General features: G+C 37.1%; 1 protein-coding gene across 3 annotated transcripts in view; it reads right to left on the reverse strand.

The window, feature by feature from the left end:
* Positions 1 to 151: 151 nt before the first annotated feature.
* KLHL15 (kelch like family member 15) overlaps positions 152 to 22,628 on the reverse strand; it is a 27,840-nt gene continuing 5,363 nt past the window's right edge. For all 3 annotated transcript variants that reach the window (XM_017827137.1, XM_017827139.1, XM_017827138.1), the window contains 2 exons: positions 14,193 to 14,904; positions 152 to 6,656 (listed from right to left, as the gene is read on the reverse strand). In XM_017827137.1, coding sequence (XP_017682626.1) covers positions 5,547 to 6,656; positions 14,193 to 14,897 — 1,815 coding nt within the window. In that variant the 5' untranslated portion in view covers positions 14,898 to 14,904 and the 3' untranslated portion in view covers positions 152 to 5,546. The remainder of the gene's footprint in view (positions 6,657 to 14,192; positions 14,905 to 22,628) is intronic.

The raw sequence follows: 22,628 nt of genomic DNA on the forward strand, positions 1-22,628 counted from the left end.
GTATACTGTATCCATAGCAAGGGAAAAATACTTTCTGCCAAAAAAAGACAAGAAAAAATGCTTTAAAACAGTAAAAAGAGGCAATTCTTAAATTATTTAGAGAAGTTTATAGCAGCCCTGGGTAATTATTAGACAATTAATCCAAATGTAGATATGAGGTCATATACATTTAATTTTAATTTTCTATAGGAAAAGTATTTCCAATTGCTAGACACAAACACAGCACAGTTTGAAAATAACTTTTCCTGTTAACTTATCAAATACATTCTTTGCAATACAAACAATCTGATATTGTACACTGGAATCATGGGACATTATAGTGGAATTGCAATCTCCAGCATATAATAATTTATTTTAAAAATATCTACAAAAATAACAATATATAGGGAAAATATTTAAAATAAAAACATAGCTCACTCTTCCCTTCACCTGTTCCAGAACTGACATAAAAGTTAAGTGGGTCCCACTGAGGTAATAAAAGCCCCCTAAGTAACCTTTCAGTCCTAAAGAACACCTCATTTTCTAGACTTACAGTAAGGTTTTCTACCAGAGCCATAAATAAAAACTACTATCTGCAAATAGAAGTGATTTTCCCTTAGCTACCAACTTAATATTAATCCAAAGACATTTGAAATTGGTTTTTGAAAGCTATTTTTAAAAGACTATATAAACATTAATTGAAATTCAGGAAGTGAATAAAAATTTAGTAGAGGGACATACAGGAAAGCTGTTGTCAAAACAGATCAGTTTTCCTGCCACATACAACTACGTTTTATGAAGTTTACTCATACAAATGGAAATTTTCAAGTTACTCACCAACTTTCAAAAATAGAATACAGATGTAAAAGTAGTCATTAGTATTTATTTCAAGCAGCTTCAAGTTGTTTAACAAGCATGAACAATCTCAGAATGTGAGCTACAGGACACCAGCAAACTCTGTTTAAATAGATGACTCGTGCTTTCCAGTTATGTTCTTTCCTGCTCTCCTTCAGTGAGCTCAGCCATGAGTGACAGATGCCTGTTCAAGTAACTTCACCAGCTATATTTTTATAAACAGGAGAAGAGCAGTAGGGGTGTTTTCTTTGATGTCCCAAATCCTATAAACACTTAAGCACAGGCTTAGTAACACTTGTGCTTCTATGTTTTAAGTACCTTACAGTTCTCTGTTTTCTTTATACTGAACTAATTCACATATGCGAAGTACACATTTGGAGTGTTAAAAGAATCTGGGGCCCAAGTCACTCTTTTTTTTTTTTAAGGAAAAATACATCAAAAAGGCAAAATACCTCTACAAATGTGACTCTTTTTTAGAAAGACTTTATCATATCCAGGCTGACACAAGCTTGAAGTTTAAAGAACTGTTAGCATCTCCCCGTAATGCTTACCCTTCTTTTGCTACAGAATGGACATGAGTTAAGCAATGTGGGGTTTTTTTTAAATAATTTGAATTTGTACCTCCTGAATTTTATCTTTGCTTCCTGAGTGTTGAGTGACACTTCATCCCTGACATAAGCAGTTACCATCTTATCAGCACAAGGAAATGCAGCACTTGGGTTTCTAAGGCAGGAGGGCCTCAAGAAAAAATGGCTGCAAACCTCAGAAACCAGGGAAATATTCAAGTCAAACCCTTGGATCTAATTCTAACAGGACTGCTATCATATTGCAGAAAGTAGGACATCCACACTTTTCAAAAGGAAGTAACATAAAAGAAGGTTGCCAGGTAGCTCATATGCTGCCACTTGCCAGCAGTGCTTTCTGAAACAGCAGGGCCTTTGTAAAACCAAGTATTGCCTTCCTCCAGCCAAATTCACGGGGAAAAAAACTTCAAAAGTTTTTTGCCACCTAAAACTTCCCACTATGAAACTACCAACATTTTGTGGGGGGGAAATAAACGATTTTTTTCCTTATGCAGTACTTTAAAAAAACCCTGTTCCCTAAAAACAGGCACAGTAGCATGTGAAATGGGAACTGGCAGTGTCTGGTCCCTCTACAGGAGCACTGTGCTTATTGTACACTACTTCATCTGAAAAGAAACTTTCCTGCTGGAGTTGGTCGCTAAACTAAGAAATGAAGCTGATATATTTTTTTCTATAGATGTGAAAAAAAATCCACCACCCTATATTGTGACTCACTATGTTCACTTTTTTAAAAAAAAGGCAAGAGGCAAGTACACTTTCTTTTCAAAGCAGGTCATGCATTGAATTTTAAATATGTGGGTGACATTAGGTTTGCTGGTATTCCAGTTATGGTTGGGGTGGGAATAGAAAGAGAACCTCCCCAAACTTAATAATCAAAGACTGAAACTTACCTTTTCCTTGACAAATGAGAGGCATTTAAGTGTTTTATTTAAAACTCATCTTAATCTGATCATAATGCTCACAATTTCATAGTAATAGGCAATTCTTATTACCCAGCTTAGTTTTGTTTCTATTTAAACACTAAATTATCTGGTGCTAAATAACAAAAGCAAACTCAATTAAAATAAAGAATCCCTCTGATTTATAAAGTAACAAAAATAACTGCCTCAAAAGTTCCATTGCAACATAAACGAGAAAGTAGAGTTCATTTTATATTTAATGTCTGAAACAGTAAAAGTACGGTAGAAATGTAAATTGACAAAACACTCTCACATACCCCCACACATTCTAAACCCAAGCAAATTCCAATCATTCCTAATGCTGGAAAAGTAGCAGCCAGCTTCTCAATGGAGACACAGCTTTCAAGGAAGCTGAAACCAACAGTTCAATTAAAAATTCACAGAACAATTACTATTACAACCCTGAACAAGAACTTTCAGAACTGGGTACCTGAAGATAGATACAAACTTAAAAGCAGAGCACCAAAAACAATCTGGTTCTTCAAGTGTACTCAGCAATGACTTTAGAGGCTGGTGCCCTGTACACAGAACCTCAGAAAGTGCTCAAATCCAGAACGTAACTTAAGACACCCCCATCTTTACTATTAGTTTTAATAAAGTCTTGGCCGTGTCTCTTTAAGACATTTGAATCCTGAACACCAGATATCCAGAATCATGTTCATTCCCCACACTGGCCCCAGATAAAAGTGAAGTACTCTGTACTATACAGAAGGTGCCCATGAAAGCCTTCTCAGGCAGGATTAGTTTTTGCTGCCCCATTAACTTACTGAGAAATGAGCTGGTGACAAACAGAATAATGAAAAAAAAATTTTAAAACTCCTTGTTTTTTTCTCTTGTGCCTCAATATTCCATGAACTATGTACAGTCAGCACAGAGCCAGCACCTACTGGAGTCAGTCTCTCTGTACCCGCACAGGGCGATGTAGTGAAACTGAGGTTTTAGTGTAAGCCACACCAGCTTTAACTTAAGCTATCAAGAAAGTAAATTAGGTTTCTAATTCAGTCAACTGAATTCTTATTAAAAAAGACAAATTTAACTGCAAACTAGCCTGCATCAGAAGGCTGAATATCAGTATTTGGTCCAGTCACTTCTGATGTAAATAGCTTATCACTATAGCTATGATGGCATGCATTACCTATTTATTTTAAAACATATGAAAAGAAAATACTTGATCAACAAATCATTTCTAATAATTAAAAAAAAAAATTAAAAATCTGCTGACTTGCCATATAGCTCCAAATACTCACATTTCAACCCAGAACATAATTACTACAAAAATATCAAAACACAATATGAGGAGTTTTACAAGTTGTTTTAACTCCTATTATTTCAAACTTCATTTAGACAATAGGTGTTATTTTTAACATAGAAAATTTAGGGTGATTTTGGTCCCTTTTTAAGTGCATTCTTTTGAACTCCCTGAGTACTGTACATTCCTTTTCTACAGTGATTTCTGACTGGAAGATGCTGAATAAAGTGGTTTTGCATCGCTGCATATAAAGTAAAGTCTATTGCTTGAAGTGAAACACAGCAGCATAAGATTTTACAGAATATGCAGCTGCCTGTTTCAGCATCTGAGCTGTGAGCCTTCAACTTCTCCTTTAGGTTCTAGAAGCGGTTTATTTCACATCCATAAAGATAATCAAAATGCAATTACTGTTATTATTTATGTCTTGGTAGATAATTCTTACCAATCTACTGTCAGTTATACCTGTAAGTTAAACTCAATGGAGTTATTCCAAGCCCTCTAGGACCACACATCTCATTTCAGGCACTCTGAGGTCAGTAGCCATAGTTGTGTAGGTTTTTTTACAAAAGAAACAGAAATTACATCAACCATCCAATCACCTAACCCCACATTTTCAAAACACAGTAGTTCTTAACAGTTAATAATTAAAATAATAATAATGAAAAGATTACACCACTTCAATACAAGTACTCATACTGAAATGTGAGTACAAGCAAAGTACTGAGAATAAACTGTAGTGTATGTCCAGTATCCAGTTCCAAAAATAACTGTGGGTCACAGCAGTGCTGAGCATTTGCTTATTGATATTTTCCATTTTCATGAAAAAAGAAAACTGGGCAGCACATTGAAACTGAAAAGAAACTCAGGTAAGATGAATTTACTTTTTAAAAAATAATTTATAAAATAACAAATAATCAACAGTTCATTATGTAGGAACAATATAAAGAGTTTAAAGTTACTGAATCAATCAGTATATACTAAAGATAAGATACTTTGATACCAAATGAGGCCTCTGGTCACTTAAGAACTTTGAATTATTTAGCTTATTAAAGAATACCTTAAATTCAACAGATATGGCTGAACCTGTGCACTAGTTAAAATATAATATTGTAACTGCAAATAAAAAGATGCATTTATGTACAGTTTTTACAGTGTATGCACATGTATATATACTTTTTTTACTCACCAACAAACACAACGCAGACAATAGAAGGCAGCATAGAAACAGTGTTTTGAATATAAAAATGCTTTGTTTTCAATTCAGTAGAAAATGTGTAATTTGCAGTTTGGCAGACTTACTGGTACCGCTATACAAAACCAGGAAAAAGGTCATGCAAAGGGGTTAAAATTCTTCTCCAAAGTAAATAAGGGAAAACCAAAACACCTAGTAGATTTAAGAATTCTTTGCAGTTAATGGGAAAAGCATCTAAAAACCAACATAAAATACAGAAAGGGTTTGGTTTTGTTATCTTAGATCTGGCTGTACCCTAGTACAGATGATGAGGTTTATTTTGATGCTCAAAAAAATGCTAATCAAGTCTTTCTTCTCTGCCTTTCACAAATATTTTGTCAAACTCAACTTAATTCAAAAGCATAGTGGCATAATGGCCATTAAAAGAGAAAATATTACAGACATAAAATATTACAAAAAAACCCAAGCACACTCAAAAATTTATTTTTTTTGTACTTACAGTTATGTTAAAAAAAACCCAAAACAACAAAGCTTTTACAAGGTCAGACTAACTATTGGCTTTTCTAATAAACTTGGTAAGTACACCCCCTGTACATCCTGTTTCTCTTGAGCATTTAGCAGTTGTTCTTACACACAAGGAAAATGTCTCTGAAGGAATTTAATTGGTTTGTATTTTTTTAACAAATTAGGTATAGCTTTTTGTATTTCACCGGGTTGTTCACTCAGTTTTAGCTGCAACGTCTAACATGCTCCAAAACATATTCAGGGAAGTGCAGGCTGCAGACTTGTAAGCCATCCAGCTTGCACGGCATCCTTGGATATTCATCTTCTTTCCATTTGTTTTCCTCTGGATCAAAGGTGAGAATTGAATCACTGTAATGACCGTTGTAACAAAGGCCTCCAAGAACCATTATCTGTTTGTCCAAAACAGCTACACCATGACCGCTCCTACCAATTGGCATAGAAGCCAAAATAGTCCATTGATCCGTATCAGGGTCATACACCTCTGTAGAAGGACATCCTTGAGATTCAAAGGAGGCCCTCAGGATCACACAGACACCACCAAAGACATAAAGCTTACCATTATAAGAAATCATTTTGTGAAAGCATCTTGCATAGTTCATTTTGCATTTGTTCTCCCAACAGTTAGTGACCACTTGAGTTCTCCTTGTTCGCTGCTCTACTGTCCCTTCTTTACTGGGATCAAACACACACACTTGCTTAGAAGTTGAAGATGATGTAATTCCACCAGTGATATACAACTTGTTACCAAGCACAGTCCCCTCATGTCCGTACTTATTGACTGGATAGGGATCCACAAATTCCCATTTATCTTCAGTAATATCGTACCGTTCAGTGGAGTAAAAGGTTTCATCCCTGGTTCTCCCAGCCACTGCATAAACATACCTCCCAATAACTCCAACAGCAAACTCAGAGCGTGGAACAGACATGTCTGCCATTCGTAACCAAGTGTTCTGTCTTGGGTCATATCTAAACACTTTGGATGAAGCATGAAACTCACCATCTGGCCCCAGTTCTTCCCCACCTAGTAAGAACACAAAGTTATTTACAATGGCAAGGCAGTCTGGTCGTAAAGGTACTTGAGGACCCTCTAGTTCCCACCAGACCCTTGGTTTGTGCAAGAGAAGAATTTTACTGTTTACCATACTGTGTCCTATCATTCCTCTAAATACTGCAGTCTGGGGTTTGGCAGAACGAATTTTGTTCGATTTCATTTCCATCAAAGGCTGTTGGTGAACGCTATGAAAGTAATTCATGGCTTGGTCAACCTCATGTCGCAGCTGCCGGGAGTATCGATAAAATTCTGATGTTTTTACCTATGAATACATTTAAAAGATATTAAAATTCTGACCAAGAGAAACAATCCAGAAAATCTAAATGACTATGTATCATTAGATTATTTTACTTTGTTTCATTCAGGCACTCTTGAGAGCAATAGCATTTGTGCAAGAAGGCTTGAACTAGTGTATTGTTACCAAAAATCCAGAAGGCAATTTAGTGACTAACAGCAGTGACTAACAGTTTCAGCAGAATAATCACATGCAAAATTTATGCTGGAATTAGGCACAACTGAAATCCCCGAGTCTAAAAATCATTATTCTTTTCCCCCCCAAAAGCCTCTGTTACTCTTCTGCTTTATCCATGAAGCACCTTAGTTAAAAATACACTATTTTCCTGAGTTTGAAAGATACTCTACACACCCATTCTGTGTTTACCAAGGTTTACTCTGGTCTATTTTTTCTGAAATCTCACAGCCAAGCCTAAGCAGTTATTGCCAAATGCTAAGCTCTGCTCACAGAGCTATTTAATTGGGGCAGGGAAGGGAAGGGGAAGGGAAGGGAAGGTACCCAACCTCCTTCCTTCAGAACATGTGCTTGCACCAACCACTCATCATGATGGCTACCCCTTATGGTTTCCCCTCTCTGAGTCTCCACGTGTTAACAAATGCCTTTAACACAAGAGGGAAACATCTCCTTCTATAATCCTTTGGTTGTGCATTTCTTTGACAAATGGTGGAGGTAGATTTGAACTCCCACTTCCCAGGTGAGAGTTACAACCTTTGAATTAGCACACCGTGAAGTGACACCTCAGTTAGAAGAGCTATCCCTGCTCAGTTTTATTGGAGTTGTGGGTGAGGGAGAAGATGACAAGAATTTACCTTTTCAGGACCCTTCCTACTATCTAAGACAACTTAAGTTCCTCAGGTTGGTTCTGAGACCATTCCAAAACACACCCCTGTCCTGAACGTTTTAACTCATCTAGCTCCAAGCATTCCCCAGCTCACCGTGGGATTCTCTCCAGAGGCTTCCCTCTTCCTGTACAATCTGGTCTAACACAGCTTTCTGAATCACACCTCTCAAACAAGTAAAAACCTGCTGGATATTGCCAAATCCACAAATCCTCGATCAGATTTGATCCAAGGTTCCAGTTTCTTTCACATGAAACTGGATTGCTTGCAAACAGTCTAAATGCCTTTAGCTCCCACCAGCTCCAAAATGAGAAGCAATGCCCTGAAGAAATGTGAGGCCACCCTGAAGTTTCAAGTGACCACAAGGTAACACCAGAAGCTAACATTTTTGAGTATCTGTTACCTCATCTCCTATTCCCTGTCCCAAGGAACAAAAGTCTGTACCACCCCTTACCTCAGGGGGTGGTATGAATTTTGATGTATATGGAAAGCAATTTGGAAATTAATGTTCTTTATACCTTGTGAATACAGTAGTTGCTTGTTCCATAAATATGTACTATTAAAATTTTGTTAGCTTTCTATTAATAATTTCTCTTCCTTGTATAACAATTAACATATTCAGATAAGCATCTTTTCAAAAAATCTTTGGAACTGTTATTATTGGGCATACTTTGCACAGACATTGAGATAGTTCTACACAGCAGATTTAAAAAAACCCCTGAACACTAACCTACTACTGTAAAGCAATGTATAGCTCAAGAGTTACAGTGATTTGGTGTTTTTATTTACACTTTTTCTTTCCCCCACTTAATTTTGACAAGTTCAACTTATCTCTGTCTGGAAAAAGAGGACAGCCACATGGAGATGTATATATTATTCTTGCAGCAACATCCAGCTTCTTTCTATTGTTTTTACCAGAGCAAAAAGGTTTACTCAGGCATAGTGCTTATAAGATATCCACAGTAAGTCCAACTCTTGTGGGAATAAGATCTATTTTCTTATTGCAAATAAAGAATATGTCATACAAAGACAGATCTGCTTGTGCTGCATTTGTTAGAATAAACCACATACCCTGCCTGACTAAAAAGAGTGAACATAAATTACAGAAAATATGCTGGCAGGGAGAACCACAGCACAGAAAAATGATAACATATAGAAAGCCTTAAAGGTTACAAAAAATGAAAAAGGAAGTTAAAATAACAAAGAATAGTGGGTGGGTAACTTTATCCTTAAAAGGAACGTTCAAATTGTAGAACAGTAGGACTACTTTGAGCATTCCCAAACTGGAGCCATCATCTTTGGAATTAAATAAAAATATAAATTATCTTTGTTCCACCTCTATGCAGTTCAAGTTTTCTTGGATGATTGTGGAAGACATCAGGATCAACATGCTTACAACATGAAGAATGCCAGCAAAGCCTGGCAGAAATGGAAAATGCTTTTCTTTCCCCCTCAACATTTACAACTCTGTCGTTAGATCTAGAAATCGAAATGCCAGCCAGAGACTGGAATTAAAATAAGCCTCATATATCCTCACCACTCTACTCCTTCACTTAGCACAAATCTCACCCCATGAGAGCATGCAAAAGGAAACAAGGAGTATCTCTAATTCCAGAGACAGAATCTCAAGACCAGGGAATCAGTAGCAGAAGTTTACTACTGCTTATCTTGACAAAGGCACTAACACCAAAGCAAAGCCTCAACCTTTTACTTTAAACCAAAAAGATATAAAGAAGTAAATGCAACTCCCAGTTATTATAACCCCTCTCTGACTAAAGTTTGTGGGGAAGCTTCTACAAACACAAGTTTGGAGAGTTGAACACGAAAATGCACAAGCACTAACAAGTCGTACAATAGGCAGAAAAAAAATCCCACAGAACAAGAGTGACCGACCACCTAAATTCTGGTAAGAGAAGGTAGCTGGAGCATTCCTAAACTTGGCTGTTGAGGAAAAATATCACTGCTTTTAGCTGATCAACAAATATCTAAGCAGACCAATTCTCCTGATAAGTTCAAATGGAGAAGCTCTAGAAGGAATGTGCCCCTAATTACCAACATACTCAAGCAGAACACTCGCAAGTTTCTGCAAAACAGATGGAAATGTGCACTAACCATTATGAACCCCAAAGTAAAACAAATGTGCATTCTTAAAGAGTCCATCATCAACTCCAAATTCACAAAAATACTAAATGCTTCATAGCATTTTCAAAGTTTAAAAAAAAAAGAAATTTAATCCAAGTGTTCCAGTTTTACTCATGTGATTTTTTTTTTTACATTCTTTCCAATTCTTTCTCTTCAATTTTCTGAAGAAAATCTTACAGAGGTTCTGCCAGGACACAGCCCTACTGGTAAGAGCTCCCTCAAGATCTCCAGAGATAGAGAATGAGAACTATCTCATTGCATATCTACCAGTTACTGTGGTTCACAGTCAGACATTCAGCTACACAGACAGGGGCCAGCATAAACAAAATCAAATGTATCATTCCATTAAAAAAAAGATGCAAAATTAATTTAAAACATAATTAAAAACATCCACCCCTCTACTCACCCCCCCAAGCAGTCAATAACAAAAATCTAGGTGGCTCATAATGTGACTCTATCATCTCTAGCCACGTAAGCAGAGAACTACTTCAGAGCTTATAACTTATTGTGTTTAAGTTTTCTAAAACTGTCAGTTCTGAACGTATAAGTGATGCAACTCAAACTCAACTACCAGGAGTACAACAGCTGCACCACAGCTTTTCAGTGAATAATGATGGCCTCTGTATCAGACTTCTAGAGAGCAAATTCTTCCTTTTATTTGCAAAAAAAAAAGTTATTTTACTAAAGATTAAGCTGAATCCAAACTAAAGATCCATCCACTCTGCTAACTCAGATCCTTATTATTTTCACATCTACTTATCTCTGGCCATATTTTAAGCACAACTGTAAGCCAGTATGAGAACTGACTGGTACCAGTATAGGACTCTGAAGGGCTATTCTGCATGTGCTACAAATCACTTACTGTTTTTCAGCCTAACCATAAAAAGATAAGATGACACAGCCTCTGTGCAGCAAGGACAATGCTCTCAAAATGATTATTTGGCTGTTCCTTTTTAGAAACTGGCCAATGAAATTATCAAAGTCAAGCTGAAGTCTAACTCAAATCTAATTTTTCAAATCAGAATGCAGTCAATCTATATTCCACAATTAAGAAGTTCAGTACAAAATAAATACTGCTAGCAAACCTATCCAACTGAGCAATAACCCTGAGAGACAAAAATACCAAGCACAGAACCTATTTAAGATAAGAGGGGCCCACTAACCTCATCCACTAAACACTTCTTATTCTAAGCTTCAGCAAACAAAGTTGCTTCAGTAAACCAAGTTGCAGAAGCAGATACATATGCATTACTAGACATGGAGGTAAATGCAAAACAAAAAAAGAAATTAAATTCTTTTATGAAAGGTAAAGTCACAATAACATAAAATTACAATGATATCTTCTCAAAAGTTACTCTTTTCTAGGCACAGGGCAGAGATACTCAAAAATAATGTGCTATTCATCCTACCTCTACAGTAAAATGTAGTGATTATTAAGTTTCTGATTTATACTGGCAATTTATAAATCAGCATGGGCTACTCATAACAAACCCTACACACTGGACATAAAAAAGTCCTTTGGATTTTAAAGTTTTGAAACAACATTCCCATCTGAGTAGTACACAGCAACTAAATGGAGCTTAAACAGTACATGAAGGGAAATCATGACACAGTCGCCTCCAGTAACACAGAGATTAACTCAGTGATGCAGGTGAAATGCCCTCTAACTTCTATCTCCAAACTTCCTCAAGACTTATAGAGCCATGGACGGGTTTCAAAAGGTCAACACAATGTCAAGAGCAAAACTTGTACTTCTCCCCATACACTTTGCTTTTCGTTTCTAACTATTCCCCAAATCCTTAATTCATTTATCTTCCCATTTTCCCTTGTACATCAGCATGTATTTTAAGAGCTGAGGAACGAAAGCAGTATCTATTCATACCTCAGTATCCGTTCTTCCAGTCTGCAGTAAGCACAGGGGCTGTACCTTCACTTGTGCACTCTAAATGCACATCAGCCTCAAGGTATTAACCTAGAGTCACTCATTTCATTTCTGAAAGGACAAGCCATCCCACCCACACTGTACATCTTCCCCCAAAAAATGATGTACGAAACATAATGGTTTAAGAGGCCAAAAGTATCCTTACCATGACTTGCAAAGTTAAGTCATATAAGCTATTTATATACTACAATGACAGGCATCTGAGAAATGTGTATCACAAAGATTACGTAAGAGTACATACGACAAGCCAGCCAGTGTACAGCAAATACAGAGTTTGCTGAAGTGGAAGAGTCAACCTCAGACTGTATTTGGTACATTCATGCAGACGTTTAGTATGTGCTGGCTTCAGGACAAGGCTGAATTCTGTCTGTAGATCTCCAAAAAATGCAGTTTTACCAATATCTTCCCCCTTCTACACAGAGAAGAAAGAGGTTCTCCCTGGGTTACTGCCAGAACAGTGAATAGACATGCTCTCTTATTTAAAAAAAAAAGTGTTCTATATTCTGATGTTGGCTCCAACTGCAGTTGTCCTTTGTCACCTGTCATGCTGGATAACTCAATGCTCTCTAGCCAAGGTAAAACACAAATGCATTCCTAGCTGCAGCAAAAAATGACATAATTAGCTGTGCTTCCCTGTGCTGAGTTGTCCCACTCCATAACCTACACTGACTTCTCTCTGCTCCCACATCATCATGGCTGGGCTTCGCAAACGAAGATCTGGGAAAGGCTCTACCCACGTTTGTTACAAGCGCGCTGGTGGCTAAAAAGGCCAATATGAGACAGGCACGTCCAGTTGCAAAAGGCACAGCAGAAAGACTCCTTAGGTGGTATATTCTGCAAGACACGATTCTTTCTGCGTTGCTTTCTGCGTTGCCTTTTCTCTTCAAGAGTGAGCTCCCACATACAATTAACACAAAGGGTATTCCCAGATGAAGCTTTTACAGCGACTTCTCTCCTGAAGTTGTACCTATTGGGCCATTTGGAAGCTGTCAAGACAAAATATGAGAAGCACTGTATGAAGGATTTACACCACTGATGCCAAAACCAGCTCCAGAAGTTATACCTACATGTAACACTGAAGACTAACAGAAATTTAACTGAGGACAGCTCGATGCTTGAGCTTGTATCCGCAAATCTCATAGAGTTGAAGCAGACTCAAACAAGTCTTGCCCTATTAGATTAACCTTAAAAGCATATTTTGTGAATTCTACCAGTTTTACTGTGGAAGGGATTAAATGATGTAGTAATAAGGTAAAAGTGTTATTAAAAACAAGACACTACACAGTATCCTGCAGAGTTCAGCTCTTACTAGTTGGAAATGTTTTAACCCTATATAAACATTGCAGCGCTGTTCTAAAATATGCATAGGTATTTATTTTGTTCATGTCTATAGTCTAATATCATAAATATATTTTATGTATTATTACATCCTCTATTCAATTCACACACACAGAAAAAAATCCAAAATATAGAAACCCACTGGTCTGAAGTAGTTAATAGCTTTGACAATTTCAAATAGGAATACATATAAGAATTACTACTCGAATGACCCAGTAGCCCTTAAAACCACCAAAACCAACACAACCTTATCTGTATGTTCACTAGATACCAAAGTAAAAATATATGGGAAATTAATTTATAAGAAGCACAAAAAAACCCACAAGGTCTTAACTCCTGTACCTTTCACTTCTCAGTGAATTAGCAGAAGTTAAAGTTGTATCTCATCACACAAAATTAACAGTGTAATTGCTAAACTGAACACTGTTACTGGTCTGTGACAGAGCTGCTTACAAAGTAATCCTCTACTGTTGACAAATGTTCAGAGCCTAAAGAACTAGAAAACAACTTTTCTGTCTGTTCTTCAACAGAAGAGTAGAAAAAGCAAGTTTGGTTTTAACCTCTTACTACATACAGTGATCAGTTGAACTTTAGATCAACTATTGCAAAAATTCCTCTGATATTTAAAGTAAATCATTACATTTCATACTGTAAATAATTTTTGATTGATTATGTGCCTTGTATAGAAACAAGTGTGTGTGTAACTCTGCAGGATCAGGGCTTACTTCCAACTGCTGTGTAACAGCACAACCACCGAAGATACAACAACAAAAAGGCTGCAGATTTTAGAGCAGATGCTAGTTGTCATTTGCAAATAAAAAACCCTCCTGTACTTAAACCATGTAAGATCTACTGTCACTATTTTTTGATTATATTGATAACAATTATCATGACATATACCCTACATACTGTGTGCAGCTCTAAAGCAAGAAGCAACTTGCGGACAACAGTAAGAACATTTGAAAACAAACCAGATACAAGTGACCTTATTTTAAAATGTCTTTTTCATATAAAGCCCCTTATAAACATGTATTACAAACCCACCTGTTCTCCAGTCACTGTACGTGCTCTTGTCTAATAACCAAAAGACAATACTTGTAGTTGTTTGCCTTCTATGGGTTTATTAGAAAATAAATGCTATAATTTCGTCCCTCCTAATAGGTTGGGGAATCTTACCTATTTAATGGCATGCTGCCCTAGCTAAATGATGAATCCTGCCTACTGCTTTTCAAATGCACCAACCTTCTCAAAAACACTGGATGGTGTCATCAAACAAAACCTGATGTTCTGAATGATGGTGTCCGTATGCCTCCAGCGTCTTCTATCATGGCGCAGCCAGGCCTGAACAGCTTCATACAGCTCTATCTCTGGAAACCTGCTCAGATGATCATTATCCAAGTAAGACATGAGCTTCTCAAAGCTCAGATATGAAAGGAAGTCAGGTCTGGACATGAGTGGCACAAAATTCTCTAGCAGAAAGGAATCCAGTTTTTCCCTGACTCCTTCGATGTTTACACCAAAATCATCCAGAAGTCTCATAATTTCTGCACAGTTTTCTAAGCAGATTTTAGCTAAGAGAAAAGAGCAGCAAAACTTTACCACCTCTATAAGCTGGACATACATGGCAGCCTGAAGGATTTCATGAACAGTGTTCATACTCAGTTCAATAGTTCCATAGTACATGAATTGGAGAACATGACTGAAGCCTGTAGCTGTCAGACCTTTCAAATGGATTTTGTCCTGATCTCGTTCTCGCATGTCAGCTGTGAACATAATCCTGAAGTAATCACTCTGGGTGGCAAGCAGAGCTTTATGGGCCTGAAATTGGTGGTCTTCAATGACAAGTGTGACATCAAGAAGCAATCCCTCCTCATACAGTGCTCTGAATCCTGCAGAGACACTGGTGTCATGGATGGAGGAGCTAAACCCTTCCACGTCCCCTGCCATGAATCACCTGGGGGGGGAAGAAAAAAAAAATAAATAAAAATGAAAATAAATTGTAATTTCTAATAACATATTACAAGCCCTTCCTGACCAGATAAATCCTAACTGAGATTGCTTTTATTAAGACTTAAAAGTCTTCACCATCCTTTTTGTTTTCTGTCCAGCTGAAAAATCAACTTAGGAAACAAAACATCAACTTTAAATATTTCCCCCCTGCAAAATATTCTCATTTACAGACAGGGTAATCAACAAAAGTAACTATGCAATACTGCCAAAACAATTTCTCACTTCAAGTTAATTCATGGTCAGATAACGAACTGAAAAGGTTGTCATGTGTTTTTTTTCCTCTACCCCCTCAATCTTTCTAAAGAATTTATCTCAGGGGAGCAATAAAACACCCACTCTTGAATATCAAAAGGTTTCAGACAGGAAGCTAAACTTCCTTAACAAGCTCCAGTAGATCTGTACATGGTATAATTAAAAAAAAATAAAAATTTATTAGGTTTAAAACTATATGTCAATTCACTTGACATAACCAAACGTTTTCAGAGATACCATTTAAGATTGTGTATTTCACTTCTCCTGTAACAACAAACTCCCATCACGTTCCCCCCCATTTCTTACTACAGTGATTAATATTAGGTCATGAGATTTATAAAGTGCAAAATACTAACACAATAAGAATCACTGACAAGAATAGGTCACAATAAATAATATTCTGTATACTGGGTTTAGTGAAGCTGAATTGCTCATTAAGTATTTGAACATTTGCAGATACAATTACTTACGTGCAAGCTATAATCAAACTGTAAATAAATCAAAAAGAAAACAAAGAGTACCAGGATCCTACCCTGTTAAAGTTAAGGAAGATAAATATTCAATTAAAAAAAAAAACAAAACAAAAAAAACAAAACAAAAAAACCCCAACCAAAACTATTCAAAATCCACAAATTTCTCAAAATCTTGCCCAACTTCCTTGGGTTTAGGCAGGGTGAAGTTGCACAAGGCAGCTTGAACCAATCTAATGATTTATCAAAGTCAAAGGACAACAGCACATTCCATTCCCCTACTCTGTCCTCATTCTGGGGTCTGAGCTCCTGCTGCCTACTTTGAGCCACTTCTGGGGCTCATTTGACTTCTCTAGAAAGCAAATGCAACTCAAACCTGACAGAAAACAAACCAAGAGCAGAGAGGGACAGACCTGAAAAAGACATGTGACACAAACACAACCACCCCTTCCTGCTCCCCCCAGCATGCACGAAACCTCAAGATCAGAGAACTTTCTGCTTCCCAGTGATCTGATTTCTGACACTGGGGGGCTTTGACACGGGAACCAACCTGATGCAGAGAGCAGGACACCTACTTGGGCAGGAACAAAGAAAAAGAGCAACAACTTCCCTGTCTGGTATTAATTTGCTAGTAGAATTGGTTCAACTACTCTTGTTCCACTTTATCCCACCTTTAATTACACTGCAACATTCTCTCAGATACTTGTGCATTTGACTCTGAATTTCCTATTGCAATTAAAGCTAATCATGTTTTGCTACTGGTAACCCACACGAACGGCTGAATAATATCATCACATTAAAAAACCTGCAGATTTTCAAGGTCATAAAACTTTACACAAGTATGTGGACCCAGAAGTAACTCTAGGGTGGCCCTTGTTTCACAACTTCAGAGAGCAGTTACCACTTACTCCCACTTCCTCAAGCACCACATTCTGCCTGCTGCCATTTAACTGGAATGCATTTTATTAGACTCCATTAATGGATAATCATCTCCTTCATTCATCAGCACACATCCTGGAAAACAGAACTCTTTGGAGACACTCTTTGTCTATGCAAAACTGAAATGGTGAGTGGGTGTTTGTAGCCACACCTCACGGAATTAGCACCGCTCCCACACTGTTGAAGCCTGATGACGGGGTCTGTGCACAATAAAGTCAATGCTGGGAGTGTTCATTACTACTATGGCCTCATGACAAAATTCAGATTCCTGAAAGTAAGAGCAGGAGCAAAAGAACAAAGATGACAATCCAATCGCTTTCTCACCAGTATCCAGGACAGCTCATTCCCCTCAATGTCACTGAAGACAGAGAGAACATGCAAACTGCTCTGGAGCTACATATTGTGAGTCTCTTATTCCTCAACATTAAATACCAGAAAGAAAAATTACCATCAAATATTCTTCTTAGTTGTTGTCAATTCTTACACAAAAGCATATGAGGACAGAACTACTTTAGTAACTTACCACCTCAAAAAGAAGCAACCAACTGAACAGGAAGCATAAAGCCTGACTTTACAAGATTTTGCTTTCTAATTGGATTTCTGATAGCAAATAAAAAAGTTAACACTAATAACAGGTTTTTTTTTCTTCTTTCACTGGAGCACTTGTAACTTCTCCCCTCCCCATCTCCAGTTCTCTGATGTTTAATAGTAACTGAGCTCATACCTCAGTCTTTCCTGTTTGAGAGATTTAATGATCATTTGCCTTTAAATGGCCATTTATTTTCATAAAACATACAGCAACTTGAAACAACTCACAATTCTGTCTGAAATCAGCCAAGTTTCAAAGGTTACCAGGATTCTCAGACAGTACAACTGTGTAAGTTACATTTCTTTAGGAGATCCACTAAGACTTGGCTCAGCTTCAGTTCCACGACTGGTGTTAAAAATGTGATGGGACAGTTGGACTTTGCAAATGTGAGAATGTGAACAGAATAACACAACAATATATTGGGGGGGGGAAAGAGTCAGAAATGAAGCAATATTTTTCAGGTGACTGAAGCAACATAGATTAATCTGAAAACAATGAGATCTAACATCACACAGGCTTATGCAGACAGCAATCTCACGGAAGGGATTTCTTCAAAACAGTACATGCATTACTGTGTACCTGAACAACATGGAAGAACCAGCAACCTCCAAACACACACTGGGATCTTTGCCCTTACCTTGAGAAAGATAATCACATTATTCCACAAATAAAAGGAGAGAAATTAACTTTTACATAGGATAGCCCTAAAAGAAAAAGCTTCTTTCACCACCCTCAAAGAAGCAAAAAGGAAAAGTTGGCAAGTGAAGTTAAGCAGAGACAGATGGTAGATGCACCAAATCCAGAGGAGCACCTCCAGTGCTCCTTTAAAGGATCGAAACAAATAATACTCTAAACAAAAACAACAAAAAAACCTCTACAAAACCAACCAAACACCACCCAAACAACCAGCATAGAGTCTTGGGCAACTCCCTCCAGGTGGCCCTGCAAATGGACCAACGGCCTCCAGAGGTCACTTATAACCTCAACTAGTCTGTAATTGGGTGACCAATTTTTTTGTGACCGTCCTTCTAATTCTGATTAAAGAGAAAAGAGACACATTCACATAAGCCAAAAAGAAATAAATCATATACAAGCTACTATCCTTCAAATTTTAAATCTAACAAAAAATAAGGTGGCAGGAATCACTGAAGTATTAAAAAATAAAAACCACCTGCATTTAGGGGACATCTTTAAAGGTTCCAATTTTTACACCTCCCTAAAACTGGCTATTCCATAAGATATTTCAAACTCTACGTCAGCCACAAATGGTACCAATGGTAACAAAGGCATACACACTCTCAAATTATTATTTCTAAATGTTTTAAAAGTGTGGGGGTTTAAGTAACTTAATCCTTCTTCTCACATCCCTGCTCATTTTACTCCTAGTAAATCTACAGTTTTCAACATCAAAATATTTTTCCTCCCAAACCCGAGACAGCATTTAATGGATTATTTAAGTAGACACAAAACCAGTAAGAGTTCTCCCTACACTATCTAAAGAAGCTTCAGAATTCTGCGACTGAAAAGCAAAGGAGTGCTTGTCTTTCTGCATTAAATAAAAGGAGCAAATACCCTTGTTTTGGCATGAAGTCATAGACAATATCAGCAGATAAATTTTTCTTTAAAAAAAAATGCATTGGCCAGTGTAAATACAGAAGAGGGTTAAAACAGTACAAAAACTGAGAAACTAGATAGTTAAATGCATATTATGCTCAACGGGTAAAAATCTTCATTTCTAAAGCTAATATCCTCCATCAAAAGCAAATAGCAACACAGTAGCTCAAATATTAAAAAAAGCAATATAAAACACTCTCAAATGAAGTAATTTTTCTAAAGCATAGCTATGCCAATCCTCCCACACACACACTTGCAATCTTGGATGTAATTCTATGCACTATTCAAATGCTGCAGCTTATTTCCCAGAGGACAATACATAACGAATTTTTTTTTTCATACTTTCGATAAAAATGCAAAATTCACTTGGATTTTCTTCACTCATGCAAATCACAGCAGCACACGTAATCCTAAGGCAGACGTGCAGCCTACAGTGGTCTGTATGAAACTGGAACAAAAAAATTCTAATGTATAAACAATACTGGGGGTGGGCAACCTACACTGACGTTGGGCATTGTTCTGTGCACACAGAGCTGATCGGGGCAATGCAGCACAGGAAGTAAAGACTCTGCTGAAAAGCCAAAAGAGAAGCACGTTTAACCTTATTAGCTGTTCCTGACATTTCTTCCTCTTTTAGCACATAATGCATTAGAGTCTCCTGTGCTGGGACTGTAAAACCACTTATTTGGAACGCTGATTTCTCATCTTTATTCTGCAGCTGTAATAAAAGTCTGAAAACCCTGTTCCAGACTGCTTTTTCTTGCTAAACAAGGAGAACCTTCTTTCCTCAGTGCATCTGCAGCTCCTAGTCACAAGCAGAAGAAATGGAGTCTAAATGCACCGGCTACCGAGAAGGAAGTTATGGAATACCCGCTCTTGACTCATGCCCTCTTAGATTTAAAATCTATCCAAAAGCAGCATTTCCTAAAAAGCGCCCTTTAAATAAATGTCTTCATGCAATATGAAAGCTTACATGCACTTTCTAGGGACAGAAATGTATTGTTCTAGCAAAGTATTGACAGTAGCAAGTCTAGCACACCAGCTCAAAGGCAGATTTCTGCTTTCCTTTACTGTTGTTCCTTAACTCATTTGAGATGCTGAGACAGAACCAGCAAGTTCCTTTGTTTATTGATTATGAAGTACTTGTTCATTCTACCTACCCCATAGATCTCCTGAGAAATCACTTATGTGAACACAGCTGCACAACAAATTTTCACATAATAAATCACTACTATCTATGAGTTAAACCACAAAATATTTCACCAGACATACAAAACCATGCTTTGGTTGCACAAAATACTGAAATAGAGCTTAAAATCCATTAATCTGTTCCATCTATCCCGTTCCTTCCATCCATCAAATGCAAGCATTAAAATGCAAATTTTAAAGCCATTAAACGTTTTTATTTGGTGAGGTGCAGAGCAAAGACTGCTTAGAGCAGAACTATTTGACCCTAGTTTTGTTAAAACACTTTTCTGCACAAATAAGATTTTTCTCCTAGTCAAATGTTATGCATATTTGTGAAAATACAACACAACAGGCATTTGCATGCACAAGAAACATTCACAACTGCACACATGGCTGAAGGCTGGGCCTTGGAATGCAGAGCACTACACTACAAATGCAATAAAACCATTAAACCTTGTCCAAACCACCATTTTGCATCGTAATTCCCCACTAACAGCAAAAGAAAGAGTGATGTAAAAATGGGATAGATAAATAATCAATGGATATCAAAACTTTCCACTGCTACAACAATTGCAAACGTAGGGAACGAAGAAACCCATCCTGTTTCCCTGTATTTTATCTAAAATCCTTTCTAATTAATATTCTAAGTTCAGGAAACAATTTATCTTAAACACATCAGTATGTTCATGCTGACAACTTCACCCAATCCATCTTGAGAATTCCAAAAGCACTGGACTACTTTGGAAGCAAGAAGTTGGGAGTTGAATCACTGACAGTCAGAGAAACCACTCTGCCAGAACTCCAGAAATTAAAACTCGGCTACTCCTGAAAGTTGCCCACACTCGATTTCTTAGGAGCACACACCCGACCATGAGAGCTCCTCTTACAATCTGAGCCACCTGCACCAGTTCACAGCAGCAGTGACACTTTATAACACCAGTGGTCTCTGAGGTCATTATGGTTACACCAGAAGCATTATCAGAACTAGGCACAACCAGACCTACCAAAACTCAATATGGATTCAGTGTCTCAGCTCAGTATGGTTATTCTTCATTCTAAATGGAGTACAGTACTGGAGAGAGTGCTTTGTTCCATTTTCTTTTTGAGAAACATGTAACTCAGGCAGATATGGTGGTGCTTTCACATTCAGTTTCTCAGCTCATGTTACTCTCTGTTCCTAAAAACAGGTATGTCTAAGTTATATATATATACATATATATCATATAGATATGTTATAACCCCATTTAGCCTTTCTGCACAGAAGAAATGACCCATGTGCTATAAGCACACACACAAAAAAATCAAAACCATTTTGTTTTAAAATACTGTTAAGAAGTATAGTTTTCACGTGTTCAATTTAGATGAAGACCAGTATGTTAGAAACTCCCTATTTCACAAGACTAGCCATCAGAGAATAAGATATGCTTCCCAGCTCAGCCCCTAGATCAAGCTTTAGGATGACTACCAAAAGGATTCTGATGAAAGCACATGCTTGATAAGCGTTTCAAGACTGCCAGACAAACGCATCAGCTGTTGTTACTTGACCAGTTTAACTTCACCTAAGCGAATCTAAACCCAGCTTGTCTCATGAGTTAGCATCAGTGAGAGGTACACGAACTTCCCCTTGAATTAGTTCATTATGCAGACGCTGTAACTGCGCTTCACAGACACCAAGACAGCTTAAACCATCTGGCTAAAAGGTTATTGCATCACTACACCTGCACAGAAAAACCTGCTCCCAGACACAGAGCCAGTTCAGCTCAATGCTCTTCCAATTACATTTACTGATACCAGAACAGGGGCCTCAGTGTAAAATATTTGATACATCCTTGTAAATGAGAATTGTGTTTAACTGGGAAAACTTGTAGCACTAATACCTAAAAGTTAAATGGTGGTAGCGTTGAAAACTGTGGATTTGCCACTGTCCTCTAAGTGGACAGGACTGCACTATCCCGAGTTAAAACACTCTTTTATATATATACACATATATAATATTTGTGGCTTAGAAAATGATTAATTTTTTCAAATGTAAGAAAAACATACTAATAAAGACTGATTTTCTCATTGCAGATACTTATCAAGGAAATCATGATGTATTTTATACACAAAAATAGCAGGTTAAGTATTTCTTAGTAATAAAAAATCTAATCCTATCTTTTTTTGACTTACGACATAAAATTTTTAGCATAATAAGGTAAGGAGCTACAAGTAATATTTAAACTATAGCAGTAAAAACATTTTTAATCTAAATTAAGATTGCTGAACTATCCCTTACATTTGTATTTTTGTTATTATCTGTATCTTTATTGCTAATTTAGTTAATACTCCTAGCACCTTCTCAGAAAATGAGATTAATTGTGCCCTTTGTTCAAGACACACATCTTTTGACCTCACTGCCAAACACCAACCACATTTTTCAGAAAGACAAAAATCTCATATTTAATTTCTACACATATCCCTCAAATTGACAGCTAGATGAATGAAAAAGGTCTGATGTCTCCAGTGTGAGCTCAGTGGTTATCTGTTCTGCTTTGCTTGCTGAAAGGCAAATCAACACATGTGTAGATTCAAACCAGCCACAGGGTATAATTAAGGAAAGTGAAAGGAGATGAGTGT

This window comes from Lepidothrix coronata, unplaced genomic scaffold, assembly GCF_001604755.1.
Source record: "Lepidothrix coronata isolate B3197 unplaced genomic scaffold, Lepidothrix_coronata-1.0 Scaffold135, whole genome shotgun sequence".
In the NCBI taxonomy this organism is placed as follows: Eukaryota; Metazoa; Chordata; class Aves; order Passeriformes; family Pipridae; genus Lepidothrix; species Lepidothrix coronata.